At 37.5% G+C, this 22,707-nt stretch overlaps 1 protein-coding gene across 2 annotated transcripts in view; it reads left to right on the top strand.

The window, feature by feature from the left end:
* The first annotated feature begins 1,258 nt into the window (after positions 1 to 1,258).
* Positions 1,259 to 22,707, top strand: part of agbl4 (AGBL carboxypeptidase 4) — a 343,262-nt gene continuing 321,813 nt past the window's right edge. The window contains exons 1-2 of one of the 2 annotated variants that reach the window (XM_079383835.1): positions 1,259 to 1,367; positions 4,522 to 4,644. In XM_079383835.1, coding sequence (XP_079239961.1) covers positions 1,331 to 1,367; positions 4,522 to 4,644 — 160 coding nt within the window. In that variant the 5' untranslated portion in view covers positions 1,259 to 1,330. The remainder of the gene's footprint in view (positions 1,368 to 4,521; positions 4,645 to 22,707) is intronic. The other variant, XM_079383836.1, reaches the window with a different exon arrangement.

The raw sequence follows: 22,707 nt of genomic DNA on the forward strand, positions 1-22,707 counted from the left end.
ATGCAATTTATACACACCGAAGAAGGCCTTTGAGCCGAAACGTATGTGTCCTTGTCCTATTGGTGATAAAATGTTGAATAAAACAAAAAGAAAAAACTATTTCATGTGAGTGTGGATCATGGTTTTGTGTAATAAGTGATTTAATGGATCAACGCGCCTAAACGAAAGATCAAGCGACGAAAGAGTGCAGTGCAAACAACTTTTGTGGGTCAATTTATGCTCCCACTGAGTGCTGTTGATAAAAAAAATATTCACAAACTATTGTCATTATACGGAAACGACATAGGAATTGCCTAAATACCATGATTTGCATTACAATGGATAAACTTAACTGATCTAATCACGGCCACACTTGCTATGAACTCAGTAGGCCTATCCATAATATTATATACACATTATATTCACATTTGTCAAGGGTTATAATGCATTTCAGAATTCCTCATGATTGACTTAAACCTATAATATTATAGATTTGGCATATATCTGTTTCTGTAGGGTGACCATACGTGCCATTTTTCCCAGACATTGACTAAAATATCAAGGTTTTGGCTTTGTTTGCGTGTGGTGTATGACTTCGGTTCCTTATGTTTTCGAAACGCTCTCGAGGTACTTTGAATCAAAGCAATATAGAAATCCTGGCCAGGACATGTCCGGGAAGAATGGCATGAATGGTCACCCTAGTTTCCGCATAGTCATGACTGATAAAGTGTTATGATGTCATTGAACAAGTCCTTACAACTTGAAGTGTCATGATGCATTATAAAACTTTATATAATGTAATATAGTCATTAACTTTATAATGTATGTTATTATAATGTGTGTGTGTGTGTTTAAATGGCTTTATGGATACTAAGTTAAGCTATTAACTAAGTTAAGATACTATTAAGCTCTCATGAAATGTTGTACAACATAGCTTTCTGCCCCGTTTTGTCATGGAACAGAAAGGTTGGGCAGTAAAGAAAGATTTTTTTTCCCTTCCTAGTCTGTAGGTATGTCACAGGCTCAGCCATGAATAATAAGTTGCTGCTTGATAGTACTACATTGGACACACAATGTGTAATATGCGTAATTCAGGATGAATATAGTGGATGTTATAATGCATGTTTTATTAGCAGCTAATAAAGGGCTTGGTCTCTGTAAACACTGCTGACATTTGCTCTGCATTATTTGGCGCGTTGTGAGAAGACATCCGCGAGGCTGGGGGAGCTGTGCGCTTTTCGCGCGCTTACACCTGCTGGTTACGTCAAATCCTTCCTCTAGCTCTGCAGCACGCCGTCGTCTTGGAAACGCACCTTCAGCGTCGCAAGCCTATGTGAGGTTGTATGGACGGATGATGGAAGAAAACAGCAGAGAACATCTCGGTACTGGTGTGTAAAATGAAAACGCATCAATACAGATTCATTTTACCGTTTGCTATTCACAGACACTCGTTGGGTACTGTCTGTGCGCAAATTTCGCCGTTAGGTGCATGATGTGAGCGCCTCGTCCATGTAAACACAGCACTGTTTGCTAACGTTAGCCGAATAAACCTGTTTTATGTAACTTTCCGGCACGTGGAGTGTCAAAACATTACAGAGCTCTATGTATAGCGATATATATTCACTTATAACTGCATAGTGATGATACGTTACTCCACGTGTGTTTGTAGTCCAGCCTTGTTAAGGTGGACATTTCCAGATACAGTGACTGACATATTTACACTTACTGGCTCTACTACATATTTACGAGACTGTACTAGGATTGCTGAGCATTTCTTGATGAAATATGTGACCCTGGATCACGAAAAAGTCATAAGGGTCAATTGTTTTTCAATTGAGAAGTATACATAATCTGGAAGCTGAATAAAAAACTTTCCGTTGATGTTTAGGACAATATTGGGCTGAGATACAACTATTTAAAAATCTGGAATCTGAGGGTGCCAAAAAAAAACTGAGAAAATCGCCTTTAAAGTTGTCCAAATTAAGTTCTTCTTAGCAGTGCATGTTACTAAAATTGTTGATATTATAAAATAAAAATTGATCATTTTGACTTCTACAATGTATTTTTGACTGTTGCTACAAATATGCCTGTGCTACCTTATGACTGGTTTTGTGCTCCAGGCCAGGGTCTCCTATACTAGATTTACTATTTATGCTAGCTTTACAAGTATTTACTACCTGGTCTGCAAACTAGGTTACTAGTAATCTGATTAGACAGCTTCCTTTATTTGAGAATTTTCTCAATTTAGCATATATAATATATTCATATTTAACACATATACAGGTCCTTTTAAAAAAATTAGCATATTGTGATAAAGTTCATTATTTTCTGTAATTTACTGATAAACATTAGACTTTCATATATTTTAGATTCATTACAACACAACTGAAGTAGTTCAAGCCTTTTATTGTTTTAATATTGATGATTTTGGCATACAGCTCATGAAAACCCAAAATTCCTATCTCAAAAAATTAGCATATTTCATCCGACCAATAAAAGAAAAGTGTTTTTAATACAAAAAAAAAAAGTCAACCTTCAAATAATTATGTTCAGTTATGCACTCAATACTTGGTCGGGAATCCTTTTGCAGAAATGACTGCTTCAATGCGGCGTGGCATGGAGGCAATCAGCCTGTGGCACTGCTGAGGTGTTATGGAGGCCCAGGATGCTTCGATAGCGGCCTTAAGCTCATCCAGAGTGTTGGGTCTTGCGTCTCTCAACTTTCTCTTCACAATATCCCACAGATTCTCTATGGGGTTCAGGTCAGGAGAGTTGGCAGGCCAATTGAGCACAGTAATACCATGGTCAGTAAACCATTTACCAGTGGTTTTGGCACTGTGAGCAGGTGCCAGGTCGTGCTGAAAAATGAAATCATCTCCATAAAGCTTTTCAGCAGATGGAAGCATGAAGTGCTCCAAAATCTCCTGATAGCTAGCTGCATTGACCCTGTCCTTGATAAAACACAGTGGACCAACACCAGCAGCTGACATGGCACCCCAGACCATCACTGACTGTGGGTACTTGACACTGGACTTGAGGCATTTTGGCATTTCCCTCTCCCCAGTCTTCCTCCAGACTCTGGCACCTTGATTTCCGAATGACATGCAAAATTTGCTTTCATCCGAAAAAAGTACTTTGGACCACTGAGCAACAGTCCAGTGCTGCTTCTCTGTTCAAACGTGGCTTGACCTGGGGAATGCGGCACCTGTAGCCCATTTCCTGCACACGCCTGTACACGGTGGCTCTGGATGTTTCTACTCCAGACTCAGTCCACTGCTTCCGCAGGTCCCCCAAGGTCTGTAATCGGTCCTTCTCCACAATCTTCCTCAGGGTCCGGTCACCTCTTCTCGTTGTATTGCGTTTTCTGCCACACTTTTTCCTTCCCACAGACTTCCCACTGAGGTGCCTTGATACAGCACTCTGGGAACAGCCTATTCGTTCAGAAATTTCTTTCTGTGTCTTACCCTCTTGCTTGAGGGTGTCAATGATGGCCTTCTGGACAGCAGTCAGGTCGGCAGTCTTACCCATGATTGCGGTTTTGAGTAATGAACCAGGCTTGGAGTTTTTAAAAGCCTCAGGAATCTTTTGCAGGTGTTTAGAGTTAATTAGTTGATTCAGATGATTAGGTTAATAGCTCGTTTAGAGAACCTTTTCATGATATGCTAATTTTTTGAGATAGGAATTTTGGGTTTTCATGAGCTGTATGCCAAAATCATCAATATTAAAACAATAAAAGGCTTGAACTACTTCAGTTGTGTTGTAATGAATCTAAAATATATGAAAGTCTAATGTTTATCAGTACATTACAGAAAATAATGAACTTTATCACAATATGCTAATTTTTTGAAAAGGACCTGTATAACGTATTCAATATAAGATTCATTCTATCTATCTCTACAAACACAGATCTAAATAAATGTTATGCTTGGAAATGTTAAATATAGACATAAATGATTTTTAAAGTTACAGTCGTTTTATAATAAATTATACAATTTATATATTACTGAAATATAATAAATTATAACATTTGTCTGTCTTTTGGATATTCACTACTTAAATGGTTAGTTCACCCTAAATGAACTTCATCTTCGGCAGAATGAATGCTTTAGTTACCATTCACTTTAACTCTCACTTTAATTTATTTTTTATTTTATAATACAATGGAAGTGAATGTGTCTAAGTGCTGTTATTCTGCATAAGATCTAATTTTGGGTTCAATCTAAGAAAGAAAATAATATGGGATTGGAGTACATTTTTGAACCATTTTTAAATTGTTTTGCTTTTATTACTTTTAGGTTTTGTTTCGTTTATCCCATTTCAACTCATGTTTGTGTAAAAATGATTCAAACTTAACTAAGTACTTTCTGGCATTGTTTTCTGTCATGCACACAGACCACGATCTTGTTTGCTATTGCCAATTAATTTTGAAGTCAGTTTATCATTACTGAAATATTTATTTCCTTCATGTTTTACAATGGAATGTGTTTTTAGATATTGTAAATTGTAGGCCAACTATATGTATTTCTGAATTTTTTGTGGCAGATAATGAAGTGGAGGGAGAGGACGCTTTGGTGGGGAATGTGAACAAACTGATGGTTACCCCTCCAGGATACACTGGACCTCCCAAGAAAGGTCATGTCATCTTCGATGCCTGCTTTGAAAGTGGTGAGAGTATTTGTATTTTTTCAGTCCCCTTTTCATGCTGTTATATGAACACTACTGTTCAAGAACAGCATTTATTTGAAAAATTAAATAAATAAATGTATTTGCTGTCAATTTTGATCAATTTAATGCATCCTTGCTGAATAAGTATAAATAAATAAAAAACTGAAAACATTGAGCTGACCCAGAGCTATTAAATGGTAGTGCAATTTCTGCACCATTAGCACAGGATGGATTTGCAAAAATCAAGACTCATTCTTAGCATTTTTTTTCTTAGCACTCAGCCCATCTTCCATTATTTAGTCAAAGAGGCACAAACTTACATTGTTGGCTGAGATTACTGAAGATGAAATGACTAAAGCAGTGTCGAAAGCACAGCAGAATTTACACGTTATGAAGTGATCAACCTATGTTTTGGGGATGATCAAATCCACTTTAAATATTCATTGTTTATAAAGGTAAAGGAATAGGAATCTGCACCCAATATTTTTTAAGCAATTTACTAACACTAACAATAACAAATGCTATAATAATCTTGTGCTGAGTTTCATGAGTACAAACATATTAAGCGTGTAATGCTGACATGTTCATTATCTAATTTATGTAGTGTATAAACAGAATATCATTTAAAAAGCACCTTAGTTGAGCAATATGTTAACATGGCAGTTAATTAAAGATTTAGAAGGATGTATACGGTGAACAGCTAGAATAACCGTCTATGCCTCTACAAATGTGATACACCCTTGAATTCCCAGGAGAGCAGTAGATCTGTCATCAGACATGTTTGTACGAAAATCATTGTCTGTGTCTTTTGTTTAACCATACTATTTTAGCATATGGCACCTCAGTCTGAGAGAGACTTTTGTCCATGTGAGCAGGGCTTTTAATGGATAATTATCTTCCTTTTAAATGGAGGGGGTAAAAATTGAAGCGTTTCATTTGAAAGTGACTGCTCTTGTCGGTCTACCCCACTGAAAACTGTAATTAAAGCAAGTTATGATATTTTGAAGAATGCTTTGAGTAAATGGCCTTTGTTTGGCACTTTTTGCCGGTCTGAATGAGCATTGATGTAATGAAAATAAAGTGCTTTTGCAGTGACAAGGTCAAGTGGGCAGCTGAGAGCAGCTTTGGGCCAGATTGACAGTGAATCAGTATGGCTGGAACAGGCACAATATCATTCTTTGCTGGGAGATTAGGTTCAGGGTCTCCAGCAGATGAGGCTCAGCTTTCATATTCTTGACAGCCAACCAATTCACCCCTCTGCGGGGAAAGAGCTCGCCTGTGGCTAGACTCCCCGTGGGGAGGTTTTTTATATAGATTTTTTGGTCTTGGAAATATTCTGTAATAATAGTACAATTTTTAGGTGGAGCGAGTCTTTCTGTTATTATCAGGTAGTTGCTTGTGAGTTTGGGTTGAATGTTAAGCTGAAAGAAAGTAGTTGGTTACAGAGCCAGTGTCTGAAATGTAAGACTGACCGTTTCGAATCAATTCCAGAGTAACTTGATAAATCAATATGATTCTGAGCAACTCTACCAGAACTAATAATAAAAACTGTTCACATCGTGCTTTAGCAGTTGAGCCATCTGTCATCATAGAGATGTTTATTGCTGTTATCAAAACAATGACGTTCCTCATAAGGATGTTGACGGTAGCCATGTTTGTGAGCCGAGAGTGAATGATGTTTTGCGGCAATAAAAGGACATGGAATATTAACATAAGTTACAGAGCTAAAGTCAATATAAATAAATAATCAGGACGTTTATAAGTTTCTCTATTTTACCCTCTGACTGCCCCCGAGGACCCCGAGGCACTGATTAATGAACATCCAGCCCCAAGACCAGGATCAGCTAACATATATGACATTACCCCCATGTCTCTGGCTCGGCAAATTCTCTGAATGATTTATGGAATAGATATTAATCTGCTTCCAGTAAACGCATTATCCAAGTTGGAAAATGGAGAGGAATTGATGTTACAGCGCTAATGTCAAATTAATGTCCTGTTGCTGTTTCAGCAAAGCAACACTGCAGTGAAATGATGTTAACCACTTACACACTGACAAAAGGGAAGCGGCACCTTCTTGGCAACAATCGGGGCTTTTGACGTAAGTGACTTTGAGAGCTGAAGCCCCCTTGTCAATTGAAGGAATTGAGACGCAATAGTTCAGCAAAGTTTTCAGAGCTAGGCACATTCAGTCATTAATCAAATGCTCTTCTCTTTATGTTGAAGAATATGCGGAAATGTAAAGGTTTGTGGCGATGTGGGCTCATTTGTCAAAAAGCCACCTGTCAGCAAGTGATAACTTTTCACTGTTCGCAGCCTCTCCTTTGTTACGGTGAAAGTCAGCACCTTGGAAATGGAAATGATATTTAATACACAGTCAAAGGATAAAATATCCCCTTGGATAGCTCGGAAAAAATTAAAATAATAGCATAGATGCATTAGATATCGCTTGCTCAGATTCTGAGAAAAAAGTTCAACTCTTTTTTTCAAAATAAATGGCTGTGCAGCTAGTATTAGCAGTTTCAGTGTATATATATATATACACTAGTGTTGGCTAATTAACTAACTAAAGCTAGTGATGCCACTAACTTAACTGAATTTTGTAGTTGCATGACTTTTAGTTCATCTGTTTTTAAAGTAGTGAAAGTTTTAGTTATTCTAGTAAATCTAGTTCTATGGAAACCTTTGTTTGGGAAGTACATGTAAAGGATTATTTTGATAGTTGATAATCTGTTATTATGTGTTTGATTAATCTGATAAAAATCTAATTATTAGTAAATATTAAAGTGTAATAATTTTAATAAAAAACTTAATGAATTAATTATTTAAAATGTTATTCTACCTCCTGCCCAGATGTATCCTATGCAATTTTAAGGATATGAAGGCAAATATAGTGAATATAATTATGTAGGCTTTTTTATTCATTGTGCAAAAAGGGTTAAATATAAACATTCATGTCTTTTAAAAAAATGCTTGCTTACCCTTTTTAGTGAAAGTTAAAATCCGTAAACTAAAAATGGTAATAAAAACAAAAGCACAGACTAAATGTTAACTGGTATGAGTAATACTCACTCATCTGAATATAAGTAGATTGCTTTATATTTACATCCATTAACTCCCTTTAAGTCCCTTTGCTCTTACTGTTCTCATAAAAATACAATTACTTGTTCATGTAGAATTTTAAACCTATGTTTAATGTCTTAACAAGAAATATTTTAACAAAATGTATTAATCCTATTGTATTGTTCTGTCTGTTTGACGCACATGTACACATCACACTTATTCAGTGAAGCCTGTGAAGTTTGCAGAGACCTGCTAGCATTCAGGACTAGCCTGTATGCAAAATGGAAATAATTCTGTGACTTTCTAACATTTACAGATAAGGATACAAACTGTGACATGTAAGTTCTGCATTTAGGAAAACGCGCCTCAAATGCTTTAAACAGCAGAAGTGTCTGTCAAGCGCCTGACAGGAGAATTCACAAATTCATTTTTGAGTATTTTCATTACTTTTTGTTTTTATCAGTTAGTTGTTGCAATGCTAATACAATTGACTCTGCAATGTAAATTAAGTTTGACCCAAGATTGATCAGTCATTAATTTCACTGTTTTTGTGCCACCTCTGATTAATTGTAAATTACATAAACGGTTATATTTTTTATTTATAAAGTAAAAAAAGCATTTATGTGCTTTAGTTATCTGCTTTATGTTTGTATCTTGTATTGTATCTAATTACAATTAATGCTAAGCATGAGTGTAGCTTAACTACGGCAAATTATTATTAGTTTGTAGCTTGGTAAGCAACAGTTTTAGAGTAGCTTCTCCAACACTGATATGTACACTGTGGCTGCTACATACAAGCTTTCAATCCAGGATTGCACCAAAAGCCAAGATATCACTCAAGTTCCTTTTCTCTGCCAGAAAATTTGTTTCTTGTTTCTTTCTCCCTTTAGACAGCTGTCATGAATAATAAAAAAAAAGTCAGAAAAATGGCTCTTATCTTTAGTATCCGGGTAATAAATTCTAATTGGTTAATTAAAACAGACCATGGATACGTAAACTGTTTACTGAAGGCATAAAACACTTAATTTACATTTAGATGAGATGTAACTCATTTTCTTTTCAGCCATATGCAGATTAGGTCAGTGGTATATCTTTTCTTAGGGATTTGGGCCTACAGGTTTCTAATTCTCTCTCACTTCTGTGTCTGTCTTTTTTTAGCGTAACTTAAAATAAAAATAACCCCCATTATGCACAGTTTGGTAGTAAAAAAACATAATGAATATTTCCTGAAGGCGTCATTAAAATGGTATTGATGGCTCTATAGATATAGGTACGTTTGCCGCATTATGTAAATTCCATAGATTCTTGAATTTAAAAGAGCTTTAATGGTTATAATTAGCACTTTAATCTTGTGATATTATCTGAGGTTTTTAATAAACTGGTGTGGTTTTGTTCTAGTTTAGAAACATTTGTTTGTCTTTTTTTTCTTTTGGAGTAGCTGACTTTTTTATTTACTTTTTTATGATAACAGACATTGAGAGGATTGATAGTCTTGCATTAATCTATGGCCTCTGGATAAAAGCATTCAAATTTAGCATGCCAGAATCCAGAATAAAAGTAAATTTATTGTAAACCTTTTTGCATTTTGAAGAAATATTTTGTGCACGTCATTTATTACCTCACACCCTCTCATTCATGTAGATGTTCTCACATCAGTTTCCTAATTCATTCTGGGGTAAATTATGTCAAAAAATATTTCTCCACATGCTGGTGCTTATCAGAGGCTTTGAGTGATAAAACTTATTGACTGTAGCTGCTGATTAAATCTGGTGACAGCTAGAGGCAGAGGAAGAAGGTGTGTGCGTGTCTACACAAGTGCATATATGTGTATGTGTGTCTACGTAATGATTCGAGTCCTACCAAGGGCAGAATATAACGTATCCACCAATGACAATCCGAGACATGCGGTACCCCCTAAGCATTTAACGGATTTGCACTGGGGATTTTAAATTATCCATTGTAATCATAATAGATGAAAAATCTCCTTCGATTCAGCGAACAAAAGAAATGTGTTCGGAGAGGGGACAAGGCCTCAGCCGCACGTTTGCTAATGAGGATAAACAGTAGGGAAAAATCTCTCCGCTTATGGGGCTTTAATTGTTTTGCGTCCCCGCCCCCATTCTGTAGAGTTTCTCTGTCTGTTTTTATCTTCCCTCAAAAGTCCTCATGCTTCATGTCACTCTTACAGAGTGCGTCTAGTGGATGAATGATTACATTTAACACCCCAGAAAGACAAGAGGGGGATGAAGGGAGAGAAAGGAGGCAAAGGGGACAAAAAGCAGCCAGGCTTGCCAGCAGATATTTATATACTTCAGATGTACCCTGCATCAAGACAGTCAGATCCCCATTGATTAAAGAAGTGGAAATATTCTAACAATCAGGCTTTATGCTCAGAACAAGTGCCTGCAGGAGACAGAAGGGCTTACAGGGAGGATGAAGGGTACTTAGACCGATATTAGGCTACTGCAGATGTCTTCCTGTCCTCAACAAAACATAACAACATGGGCAAGCATAAAAAGTGGAAGGGATATTAGTCACAGATTTTGTGCTTAGCGCTTAGAAGATGAAAGTTTTGCTTGTAAACACCTTGGTGTTTAGCAGAAGAGTCATGCTCCTACATCACTGTCCAGTGTCTTGTGGATTTCTCTCTTTTTTTTCTTGAGGTTTTAAGGAGCATTAGATTGATTTGGGCTGTTTTCTAAGAAGAACCCAGAGCAGGTTTCTGATTTATTGTTTTTATCAAGTGTTTTTGTCCTCCATCTTGCTAGTTGAAGCTAGCCTGCTTGTCCTTTGACAATTTTGTAGCTTTATCTCTTTCATTCCACTAACTGATACTAAGGCCTGTGGTGTTATACAGCTCTGACCCTGAAGAAAATATCCCTGCACTCAGACACCATGTGTGGAAGGGGTTTCACGCTCTCCCCCTCCTTAACCACAAGGTTAACAGCCTCGCTTCTTGAGTTTTACTGTAACACATCCTTACTCATTGTGGCCCTTTACTCATATGTCACTCAGTCAATGCACAATGCCCAACAGCTGTAAAATTTACAGTTATTTTACAAAGTGGTCTGAGCAGTTTGTTTTCTGTCAGAAAATATTTATTTTTCTATCCATTGGATTGTTGTAACAAATGGCATGAAACAACAATTGCAAAACATTAAGCTTCTGTAATTTACTATGTATGTTTCTGAGAAAAACAAATTTAAGTGTAGGGCTATGAAAGTTATTTCTGCCACGAAATAAAAAAAAAAGAAAAAAGTAATTGTAACCTTTCTGACAATTCTGACTTTTTCTCACAATTCTAAGTTTATATCTAACAGTTCTTAAAGAAACTCAGAACTGGGAGATGTAAAGCCAAAATTGTGAGATAAAATATCACAATTACCTTTTTTATTTTTTTATTCCGTGGCAGAATTAACCTTGTGTGACCCTGGACCACAAAACCAGTAATAAGGTTAAATTTTTAAATTAAAAGCTGAACAAAAAAGCTTTCCATTGATGCATGGGCTGTTAGGATAGGACATTATTTGGCTGAGATACAACTATTTGAAAATCTAGAATCTGAGGGTGCAAAAAAAAAAATCTAAATATTGATAAAATCGCCTTTAAAGTTGTTCAAATTAAGTCCTTAGCAATCCATATTACTAATTAAGAATTAAGTTTTGATATATTTATGGTAGGAAATTTACAAAATATCTTCATGGGACATGATCTTTACTTAATATCCTAATGATTTTTGGCATAAAAGAAAAATCAATAATTTTGACCCATACAGTGTATTGTTGGCTGTTGCTACAAATCTACCCCAGTGACTTATGACTGGTTTGTGGTCTAGGGTCACATATAGGATCGTACTTGAGGATTTGATATTGATTGCTAAACTGTAATGTTATTAGGGGCCAAGGACCGAAGGTGCATATGCACCTATTATATCCGTTAGCGTTCTTATTATTCTTCTTCCGCTCGAAAGTCAATGGCAGCCCATAGAACCGCTTGCGGGAAAGTTGTAAAATTTGGCACACTGATAGATGATACTGTCAATATTAACCACACCAAATTTGGAGTCTCTAACTCAAACTCTCTTTTTCTATTCTCTTTTTTTTTTATGCTAATAACTTTTGAACCGTAAGCCACAAAATGAAAATTATTTTTTCCTCTGAATCCTTGGCTCAAGCCGAGTCGAGTCAAGTCCAAAATCGTAAGGTTTAGTTTTTTCGCTATTTTCAATTGTTCGTAAAACATACTTTGTCGAACTCGCCCTAGATGGTTCGTCCGATTCTCCCCAAAACTGGCTCAGATCATCTACAGACCATGCTGGCAAAAAGTTATGGAATTCAAGTCGATTCGTCAAAGCGTTATTGAAAAGCACGCAAAATGGATCTGAGGCTATATCTCCGCAACGGTTTGGCATATTGAGACGAACTTGGTGTGTGTTATAACAAGCATGACCTGAGGCTACCTGCAGGGTTTCGGCGCTGTGACACCTAGTGGTCAGGAGATATGAAAAATGCATATTTTTGCTTATAACTTGTGAATGGTTTGGCCAAAAATCACAAAACCGGTCTCTTTGGATTCGGTGCATCATGCCGAGTCGAACCCTATCCAATTTTCCCATGTCAACCATTTTGGGCGTCAGTCATGTTGAATTTTGTAGTAAAATGCTATATTTTACGAACGCATTGACGTATCATTACGAAACTTGGTATGGGTAATTAGCACGATGCCCTGAAGAAGCCTGAGAAGTTTCGAAGCAGCGCCATCTAGTGGTAAAATCAAATATTCACATACTTATAACTTTGAGTGGGGTTGACTTATTTTCACAAGAGTTACATTTTTAGACTCCTGAATCCTTGCCGAGTCCAGCGGTACCAAACTTGCCAGATTTTGACTTATGGTTTGTGCAGTGTTGCATTTTAGCACTTAAAAAACATTTGCCAATATCTTAGAAAACATTTCCCCGATCGACACGAAACCACTGTAGGAAATTCGGAAACTTAGCGTCCCGGCTATACGCTTATATTTTATTGCCAAAATTTTGTTAGTAAGTGGCACAAAAATGCAAACAAAGTCATCAGTCAGTCATTTTTCATCTACTTACACACATATTTGTCTATAACTCCAAAACAAAATGAGATTTTTTCACCAAATTTGGCACACATATGTATGGGCACACTCTAAGGACACATAATAAATTTGGTGGGATTGTGCCTCTTGGTGGCGCTATAATTGAACAAAACATGAAATTGCCATTGACTATAATAGAGTTTTATGATATAAAATGCTATATTTTACGAATCCATTGGTGTACTATAAGAAACTTTATATGTACCATGGAGACCATGACCTGAAAGTACTCAAAATGTTTTCAGACAGTGCCACCTTGTGGTCAGAAGTTACAATGAAATGTCAAATAAATGCTAATAGCTTTCTGTGAATTTTGCCTATTGCAATGAGACTGGTATTAATAGATTCCTTGGGTCATGCTGAGAACAGTGATACCAATGTTGCCATAGTCAGCCAAACTTCCTCTCTGCCCTTTTGATTTTCTTTAAAAACCTACTTTTTCGAACTCCTCCTAGACCGTTGGTCCGATTTTCAAAAAAAAAAAAAAACATTACATCTTCAGACCATGCAGACAAAAGGTTATGGATTTTGTGTTCATAGACAAAACCGTTTTCACATAACACAACAACGAATTTGAAGCATGATGCCAAAATGACACTTGAGGCCGTATCTCTGTAATGCTTTGGCATATTGACACCAAAGTTTGTGTGTGCCATTGTCACCTCACACAGAACACATCACATCGATTTGATAACGGTGCCACCTGTTGGTCAAAAGTGAAAAGTCATTCAATCATATTACTAGTAGTTTTAAATTATTTTTCAGCCATTTGGACTACAATAATCTTAAAATGTCTTCAGTTACTCATTTCTGCAGTTGGACAGATTGCCGCTGATGTGCTTGGCCCCGTCATTGCTGCTTGCAGCTGTATTTTGTTATTATTATTTTTCATTGTCTTTGTGGCCTTGATGTCAGAAGTACGTAAAATTTGTTTCAGAGGTGGTAAATCTCATTGAATTTGGAAAAAAAATTTTTTCGCTGGCCTGCCTCTCATTTTTAAACACACTATTCGTACGCTTAGACCTGTTTTTTCAACTTATTTTAACATGAAAGAACAAGCAGTTGTATTTGCGCTTTGACCTTTGCATGTCTGTACCACATCCTACAGTCTCATGCACAGAGATGAACTGCATAGCTGAACTATAATTTGAATTGGTCCTCACTCTTCCTGCCGGCATAGCAACTGCTTCTCAGAGCAGAAGTGCACAGTGGTCTGCGCACAGTCATGCTGTAATATTTACCCACCCCTAGAGTGCTCGGTTATAGAGTGTGTGTCCGCGCTGTGGAACGAGCCAAGCGAGCAGATATCTCAAATGTGCACAAGCAAATGAAACAGGTGATAATCCTGCCTGACATTCCCACCATCAGCCTTGGTTATGTTTGATCAGAGCCCTGCAGCCCGGAGAGATCTGGAATGAAACATCAGCTCTTAGGCTACTGATGGCTGTTGAGATACCTGCATGGGAATGTCATGGAGTGCACATGTGTGGTCGCGCATATTTTATTGATGTGTTTCTTTGAGGTATTTCCTCTGGTATGTTGCTCTTTGAATTGTCAGAATGTGTTTTAGTGTGGTTTTAGTGCCTTGTGCTCTTTTGCTGCTTTGGGGATCTTTGTTTTTACCTATTCTAGGTAGGGGTGTGGTGGCGCAGTGGATAAGACACATGCCTTTGGTGTGAGAGACACGGGTTCGAATCCACTGTGAGACACCAATGTGTCCCTGAGCAAGACACTTAACCCCCTAGTTGCTCCAGAGGCGTGCGACCTCTGACATATATAGCAATTGTAAGTCGCTTTGGATAAAAGCGTCAGCTAAATGAATAAATGTAAATGTATTCTATTATTAAAAAAATGCAATCAAAATGAATCATATTTCCCTTTAGTTTTGGCAATTTTTTATCATTTCCTCTATTAGGTTGGTCCACAAATTTAATTTCACCTATATTTATGTATTTGGCCGATGCTTTAATTATCCAAGGTATTTATGTACAAGTTCATGTGTTCCACAGGAATTGAACCCTTTCTCTGTGTTGCTAACGCTAGGTTTAGTTTACTGGGGTGCATCAAAATGCAGAAAACTGCTTTAACACTTATCAAAAAGATAAGTCAAACTCTTATCTTTTCATGGCAAAATACAAGCATAATTTTTTATAGGCAAGTCTTAGAATCCAGCAAGTCTTACCTTGTGGTTAACGACCAATCCTTTTTCTGTTTGTTCTCCATTTGAAGTATTATGATTGCTAACACACGTCCTCTATGCTGAATTCCCTCAAGAAGAATCCGTTACCGAATGTTCAGTTGGTTCAGTGCTATCAAATTAGACACAGCGAGGAACCAGTTTTAAAACCATACAACACGTTCCCACTTTTAGCCACTCAGTTTAGGAACCAATTCCTGCCATGTGTTTTACTTGCGAACGTGACACATACTTCAATTAGCACCCTTCACATGCTCTCACAAGCACATTATAATGGGCGGTATGAAGACTAGCATAACACTCACGGGCTCAGCGTTTTCTATTTTACAGTTATTAGCAGTAGGTTAACTCTGAGCACAACTGCCTCTTCTTTAAAGCAAATGGAATCTGTGCGGTTTTAGCCGGACGCTGACCCCTATTAGGAGAGCCTCCAACGAATGGCGGCTTTCCTGACTATCTGCGCGGGGTCATGGCGTATGTGTGTTTTTCTCAATGAGCTCTTTAACCCGCTTTCTAAGCCGCCACTCTTGTGTAGAGAGTGTATAATATACTAGGTCGAGTGATCAAGTCAGTATCACCATTGGCACCGTTCCACTTTGTGTAGTAAAGTCATTTCAACTTGTTTCCGCAGTTTGTGTTTTGTTTAAACACTTCTTTTGTATTTAACGCTTCAAGGACTTGTGGCTGCCTGTCGGGCCATTGTTTGCTGCTAAAGCTCTTGATCAAAAACATGTTGTTTTTGTGCATTCAGAAGCAAAGTTCGGAAACGGCGCAGCGAGCAGGGAATAGAGAGCGTCTCGCAGGTGAAAATTACTACACACAGAGCCGTGTTACGATAGGTTGCCACATGAAGACGCTGCTCCACGATGATGGAGTAATCCATTTCCCCAGCAGCTCTCCTGATGCCTTAAACACAGGCGCTAGGCGGACATGTCATTCCTCATTCTAGGCAAGGACATGCAGTTTGGGAAAACGCTGGAGATTTGTAACGCTTTAGCGCTCTGTGTTTTTTCTTTTTCTTATTTTACACTGCCTCTGTTTATATTGCTGATTTATTTAAAACATTTTCTTTGAGATGAAGTTCATTGATGTGTCAGGTTGCGTTTGATATCACACATTTGTATGCTCCGGGTATGTTTGTAAACTGATGCATAAGAACAGAGAGGAATTTTAATAGAAATACCATCTGTTTGGATTCTGACAGCTTCTTGAGACTGAACCAAAACCTGTTCGTCAGGTTTTGCCACTGCTGAAATCTGCAGCGTTTTGCATTCACGTACAGTACTACTCGAGGATATATAACGAATGTTTTGCAAGCAGATAACTGCATCCTGTGTGCTGTCCTCAAACTTGTTGACTGTTATTCTACATCATTTGAGCACATTCCCCCCTACAAAGATAAAAGCTCTGATTGTTGCTCTCTGCTGAGATTGTATTCAAACACTTCAGTGTTCAGTAAAATCACAAACTGCCGTAGTGCATCTAGATTTACTGTTTTACTAACAGCACCTCTTGTATGCGTTCTGTGCTCTGTGATATCGCTGTGAGCACAGCATAGCATTTTAATTCAGAGTGATAGGTATTGATCTGTAAAGGAGGTGATATTCATCATGTAAGAATATTATTCAGTCTAAATTTGGCGTGGTAGATGGTAACGTTAATAGTAAAATCTATAGCCTTTCATCTGCCGCTGTAGGCTGTGAGGAGTGTGTCAGAGAAGATTTTTGTAGAAAAAAGATTCTTTGAGAGAGTCTAAAAAGGCCAGCGTCTAGCAGAAAACCAATTCTAGACCGCCCACTGTCTTTGAATCGGGAACATTTTAAGTGTGCAAATACTTTGCCCTTAATTAGAGCAAAAACTTTGCATCTGTCCTTTGAGGAGGGTTCGAGAAGCTTCCTTGCTCTTGGCAGCTACCGCTGATTCCAGTGCCTCCTGCCATGCAGCCAAAATGACCGTCCCTGCTTTATTTTTGCCCTAAAATAAGAAATATTCAGAATGAATATCAAATGTAAATCGAATCCCTCATAGGCTACATTCACACAGCAGCTAAATACAGCAGTCAGTCCAGATTTATAGTGCTAAATATGATTCCAGTGACACACAGTTTGATTAAACTGAAGTAACAACTGTATTTTATAAACAAATTGACACTTAACCACATTTAACTCGTGCTCCTAAAAATAAAAAAAAGCTGTATATGGATCGTATCTCTCTGAATGTAACTTATTTATCCAGCTTGTCTGTTCCTATATCATTTTTCAAATATTTTAATCAGCATGTTTGTATATTTTAAGTAGTTTAACCTACGTATATATGTATTTACATATTTACCCGGAAATTATCCTTAGATGCTGACTGACAATGCCTAAATAAATACATAAATCAGGGGTTCTCAACCCTGGTCCTGGAGGGCCACTGTCCTGCAGAGTTTTGCTCCAACCTTGATCAAACTCACCTGCCTGTAGCTTACTAGTAATCCTGAACAGTTTAATTAGCTTGTTCAGGTGTGTTTGATTAGGGTTGGAGCTAAAATTTGCAGGACAGTGGCCCTCGAGGACCAGGGTTGAGAAAGCCTGACATAATTCATACATAGAATACAAAAGGGCTTGCCATACGTTATTTGTTCATACAGCAATGGCTCAAATAAAATGTAAGCTGGTGTATGAACAAAACCGTTTGAGTGTCTCCTGTTAGTAAATATGGTTGTCAGTCCCAGTATCAGTTGACTGTTTGAATGAAGCTGAAGTTGAAATATAGATAAAATGCTAGCAGTGTAGCTGAAATAGCTTTTGCTGCCTTGCAGAAATCTGAAAATTGTGCATCCCCCCTAGTGAGCTTCTCTACTTTTGTAGATTATCTACTTTTACTATATATTTAGAGCACTATTGCTTAATTCTCTTAAGTAATTACATTGCAGTGGGTGTAGTTTGCTAGAGTGCTTGTGCAAAGGGAGGTGAGAAGGAGCACTGATTTTCTGCCAAGATTTCGGAACAGCTTGCAGTTGAACCCCTCCATTCTTTTTCTTTCCATTCGAGTCTATCAGGCCATTGACAGTAGCATCACTTTACATAATTCCCTGTTTTGAAAAGCTTTTGCACGTTGAGAGATTTCTGTGTCTCTAGCTCAGGATGGCCAAGAAGCCTTGCTGGCAATTTGCAGCCATCTTGGTCCACAATGGCTGCATGCCATTGATTCAGCTGTGGTTTATCAAACTGCCACACAACACGACAGCGCAGACCAGATCTGCACTAGTTACTGCATGCTACTGCTATGGGACTCAACTCTGAGTTTATCACTGCATACCAACCCCTTAGTGCTAACTGCTGCTTGCTAGAGAAGTCATGTTATTTTTTCACTCAAATACCTGAGTACCTGGCACAGTCCAGATGAAACACAATTGATTGAGCTTGTACAGTATGTAAGCCTACATATGACGACCAAGGTTGTTGTGTGATATCACCCAAGACAGTATTTATTTAATCACAAACACAGTAAAAACTGTAATATTGTGAAATATTATTCCAATTTGAAATAACTGTTTTCAATTTCGGTACATTTTAAAATGTAATTTATTCCCATGATGGCAAAGCTGAATTCTCAGGAGCCATTACTCCAGTATTCCGTGTCACACAAGCCTTCAGAAATCATTTTAATATGCTCATTTGGTGTCCTGGAAACATTTAAAAATAGTTGTGCTGCTTAAGCCTGTAAAACGTAAAATGTTGCTACCGTATTTTTGACGGTAAAGTTCTGGCAACACAGTAAATGTCAGATCTTATTTCTGTGTATGTGTACTGGAAATATAATGCAAGTGACTGTGTTGTACTTTTTAAACAACACGCAAGGATATGCAGGTAAAATGGAAAAAAGCTGGAAATTATTTTAAATTTTAATATTTTATAATAATATTGCTTTATTGTATTTTTGACCAAATAAATGCAGTCTTGGTGAGCATAAGAGACTTATTTCAAAAAGCTTTGAAATATAATATAAATACAACACATTTCTTTAATTAAAAATTGCTTGAGATTTTCTAGAGTTGCTCATAATGACTTCATGGAAATTTCTCTTTGAAATGCACTACAGATTGTTTTGTTTCTGCATGTGAAAAAGAATAAACAGAAAAAATGAGAAGCTATGCAGTAATGAAAAGAGAATGAGAAAGAGAAAGAATCAAAAAAAGGAGAGAAACAGAATGGGGGGCAGATCTGTCAGACATTGGCATACAATTAAGAACATGGCTTGGCTAATCCCATTACAGAGTTACAAGCCTGGTCAGTTAATGCAATCCTCCTGCTCATCCACAATGGGACACTCTGCAGTTCACAGCATCAGAGGGAACGTCAGAGGAGAATAAGCCAGCAATGGAGGAGTGAAGTTAGTCATTGTAAATTCACCGATAGATTATTTAATTCAAATATACAGTACATGGTAAAACATAGTATGATGTACTCATATACTGCATCTTAGATTAAGTCACCATGTTATGCAAAATAGCTGATTATAAAACATCATATAATAGGAATAAACACATCTATTTGAACAACAAGGACAAGTGCTATCTGGTATCTATTGACTAGCCGTACTTTAATTACTGTTGAGAAATGTGGTAATGTGGTGAGTCTAGAGCATCCCAGGTACTGATAACAGCATTGGACACAGATATCTTTCAACCTTTCTACGAGTTTTTTTTTCTTCTGTTACAAACTGCAATGGAAATTAGAAGCGACTCTGGAGACTGGCCACCTCTTAAATGTGTTTTTGCCATGTGCTCCTTTTCATTATTGGAAAACACATCAGCCTCTCCCACGGGTGAGAATACCTGGACACGAACAACTGATAACGCTGGAATTGATTCAAACCCCAGGAAAGATATCTGGCTCAAGACCTCCAGCCAAACTCACTTCATGCAGTTTTTCCTGCTCTCTGTCTAAAGGCAAGGTGTCACCGAGGCAACATCAATCTCTCTCTCTCTGTGCCCCTCTTTTTCTCTCTCTCCATCTCTGCTAAACTTTTTCACATCTTTATCGTTAAATGACCTCTGTAACGTCTGTAACAGGTGTCAAAACTGCAAAAGCCTTCAAACTAGCATTCTTCACAATGCTAGCACTATTTCCATCACCGTTCCGGGAGTCCCATGAGGAAGGCCGTGCAGTGCATGAAAGTGGGTTTTAAGCTAAGCGGCCTCTAGATGCTAATTAATGACATCAATTACACAATGTCACCCAAATCACTAGACTGTCTTTAAAATGGAACTAAATAGTAAAATAATCACATGCATTAGCATTTTATCAAAAATGGGGCAGGAAATAAATGCAAGAGTAGTAATTGCTTGACATCTATCTTTTAGCATGGATATGCGGAACCCTCAGCGGCACAAAATACAGAGCGTCTGCATCTGTGCTTTGCAGCCCACACGCTTGGCAGCAGTGATAAAGGGGCCAATGAATCTGAAAAGGTTCAAATTTTCTTGCTGCCCTTGTATCGGTATTGTTCAAATAAAAAAGGGCCCAAAGCAAGTGTGTTCATTTCATAACAGTCGGCAGGTCACGGGAAGGCATTCACTGTGAAATGTACTAAATTGTACCATCGATCTCAGCCATGAAACATGCCGGCTTTTCTGAAGCCCCAGACTCCTGGAGGCACTCTCTTAAAAGAGCCACTCACCGCCGTCAACTGTGGTCTTCCCTCTTCATCTCATTGTGAAGAATGCAGGGTTAACGTTGTTACTCCTTTAAATCCAGATTTAGATTATATACTACTTTGTTCTCCTTCCCTTTCATTCCATGTCTTATCATTTTGTTAGCTGCACATTTTGAGTCCTTAGTGGGTAAACAGAAGTCACTTCAAATTTCATGCTATCTCTTTACGAGTTAATTATATGAAGTCCTACAAAGGACAAAAGACGCTTTGCCAGCAGGACAACAGTCCAGGTCCTTTTCTGTTCCTGTCGGCTGTTTCTTCAGGCTTTGTCTTTTTGTTTTCATCTTTCCTTAACACACTCCCTAGCTCTCTTTCGCTATCTCTTCTTTTAGTTCCTGCTCTATATCCCTGGCCTGGCAATAAGAATAATCTTTACTGTGGAGACTTGGGAGATAAAGACAGAAGAAGCTGAAGGGTCCTTTGTGAGCCTGTGGCGAAGAGAAGGTCAACAGTGCTGCTAAGAGTGGTCTGTTATTAGGGTGGTAGCATCCTATTGGGGAGGCGGCTGCCCTGTTTATTTACAGTTAATGCTCCCTGTTGGTGTGCGCTCTAATGCCTGAGGCTGACTGGTCTGTAATGGGAGGTGTTCACCAAAAGAGGAGAACAAGGGAACCCTGAAATTAACAGCAACTCCAATAGGTCACCAATAAGAGAAGGGTCTTTCATTATGAGAGGCATGAAATGTCAAATAAAAAGACAAAATATTTATGAAATGTTGATCTTTTCTATCAAAGCGCTACACACTGCCTGATACAAACTCACTGTTAAAGATGACATCAGCAGAGTTGTGCATCATTCAGAATGGCTTTTAAATTCCCAAATCAAAAAATTTTGAAATCCTAAATTACTTTACTTTACTTTTGTCATTTAGCAGACGCTTTTGTCCAAAGCGACTTACAAATAAGAAAAAGTAACTAAAACTAAAAAAGGTACAACTCTATAAATACTATATACCCACATATTTAGAAAATAAAGAAATTAAATAAAATTGACACATGCATATAACAACATTTCAATAATAAACATATAAATGAAAAAATTAAATAAAAAGCGATACTACTATCCCTTGCTGGTGTCCCTGCCCGGTGGAGTCGCACGGTAGAGAGAGGGCTTCACATGACGACTGCCGTGATATAATAACCTTTTTTTATACCAATCCAACAAATCATCATTTAAATTCAGCTGGACCCACTTTCCTGTTTATCAACTACAAATGGCCAAGCAAGTGCACACACTGACAAGATACGCGATACAGTACGAGACCAAACGCGATTTCCGCAACTCTCATCCCAGTAAACAAAATAAGTGTTTCCTAGCAACGGCAAATGCGCTAAACACTGAGACAAGTAAATACACTTACTTGTAAGTAAATATAATTTAATTGAGGTAGCATGTAGATTTGAATATAACTTAATTCAAGATATCAATGTCTAATACATTTTTCTTTTTAGTTTTATTAAAATAGTAATTGTAACTTGCCTTGTTTGAAAGTTTTGGACAAAAAAAAAGTGAAGGTTTATAGGTTTAATAGAATGATCAATAGATCCTTAGATAGATTCATAGATTGACGAATGGATTGATACATACACAACCATTCGTGTTTTCACTACCATGTATGTCTATAGAATAAAAAAAATAAAAAAATAAAGCACTTAATAAGTATGGATGCATTAAACTGATCAAAACTGAGAGCAAAGACTCTTCTTCTAAAAAATCACAAAAACATTAATTTAATTTTGCAGTAAAAAAACATATTTGATATAATGTTAATAAACTGACATATTGAAGTACTACTGTCTGTTTTGTGTAATACACTGATTACCACCAAAAACATGTGATGAGAAAGCCACATGATGAATCAAAGCTCAGCACAAGCAGTTCTTCCACCACCTGAGGAGGGAAATACATAAATATAGAAGGTGCACAGTGTCATTCACACAAATACTAAACACCATCATGGTAACCCAATACTGAAA

This window comes from Barbus barbus (genome assembly GCF_936440315.1).
Source record: "Barbus barbus genome assembly, chromosome: 29".
In the NCBI taxonomy this organism is placed as follows: domain Eukaryota; kingdom Metazoa; phylum Chordata; class Actinopteri; order Cypriniformes; family Cyprinidae; genus Barbus; species Barbus barbus.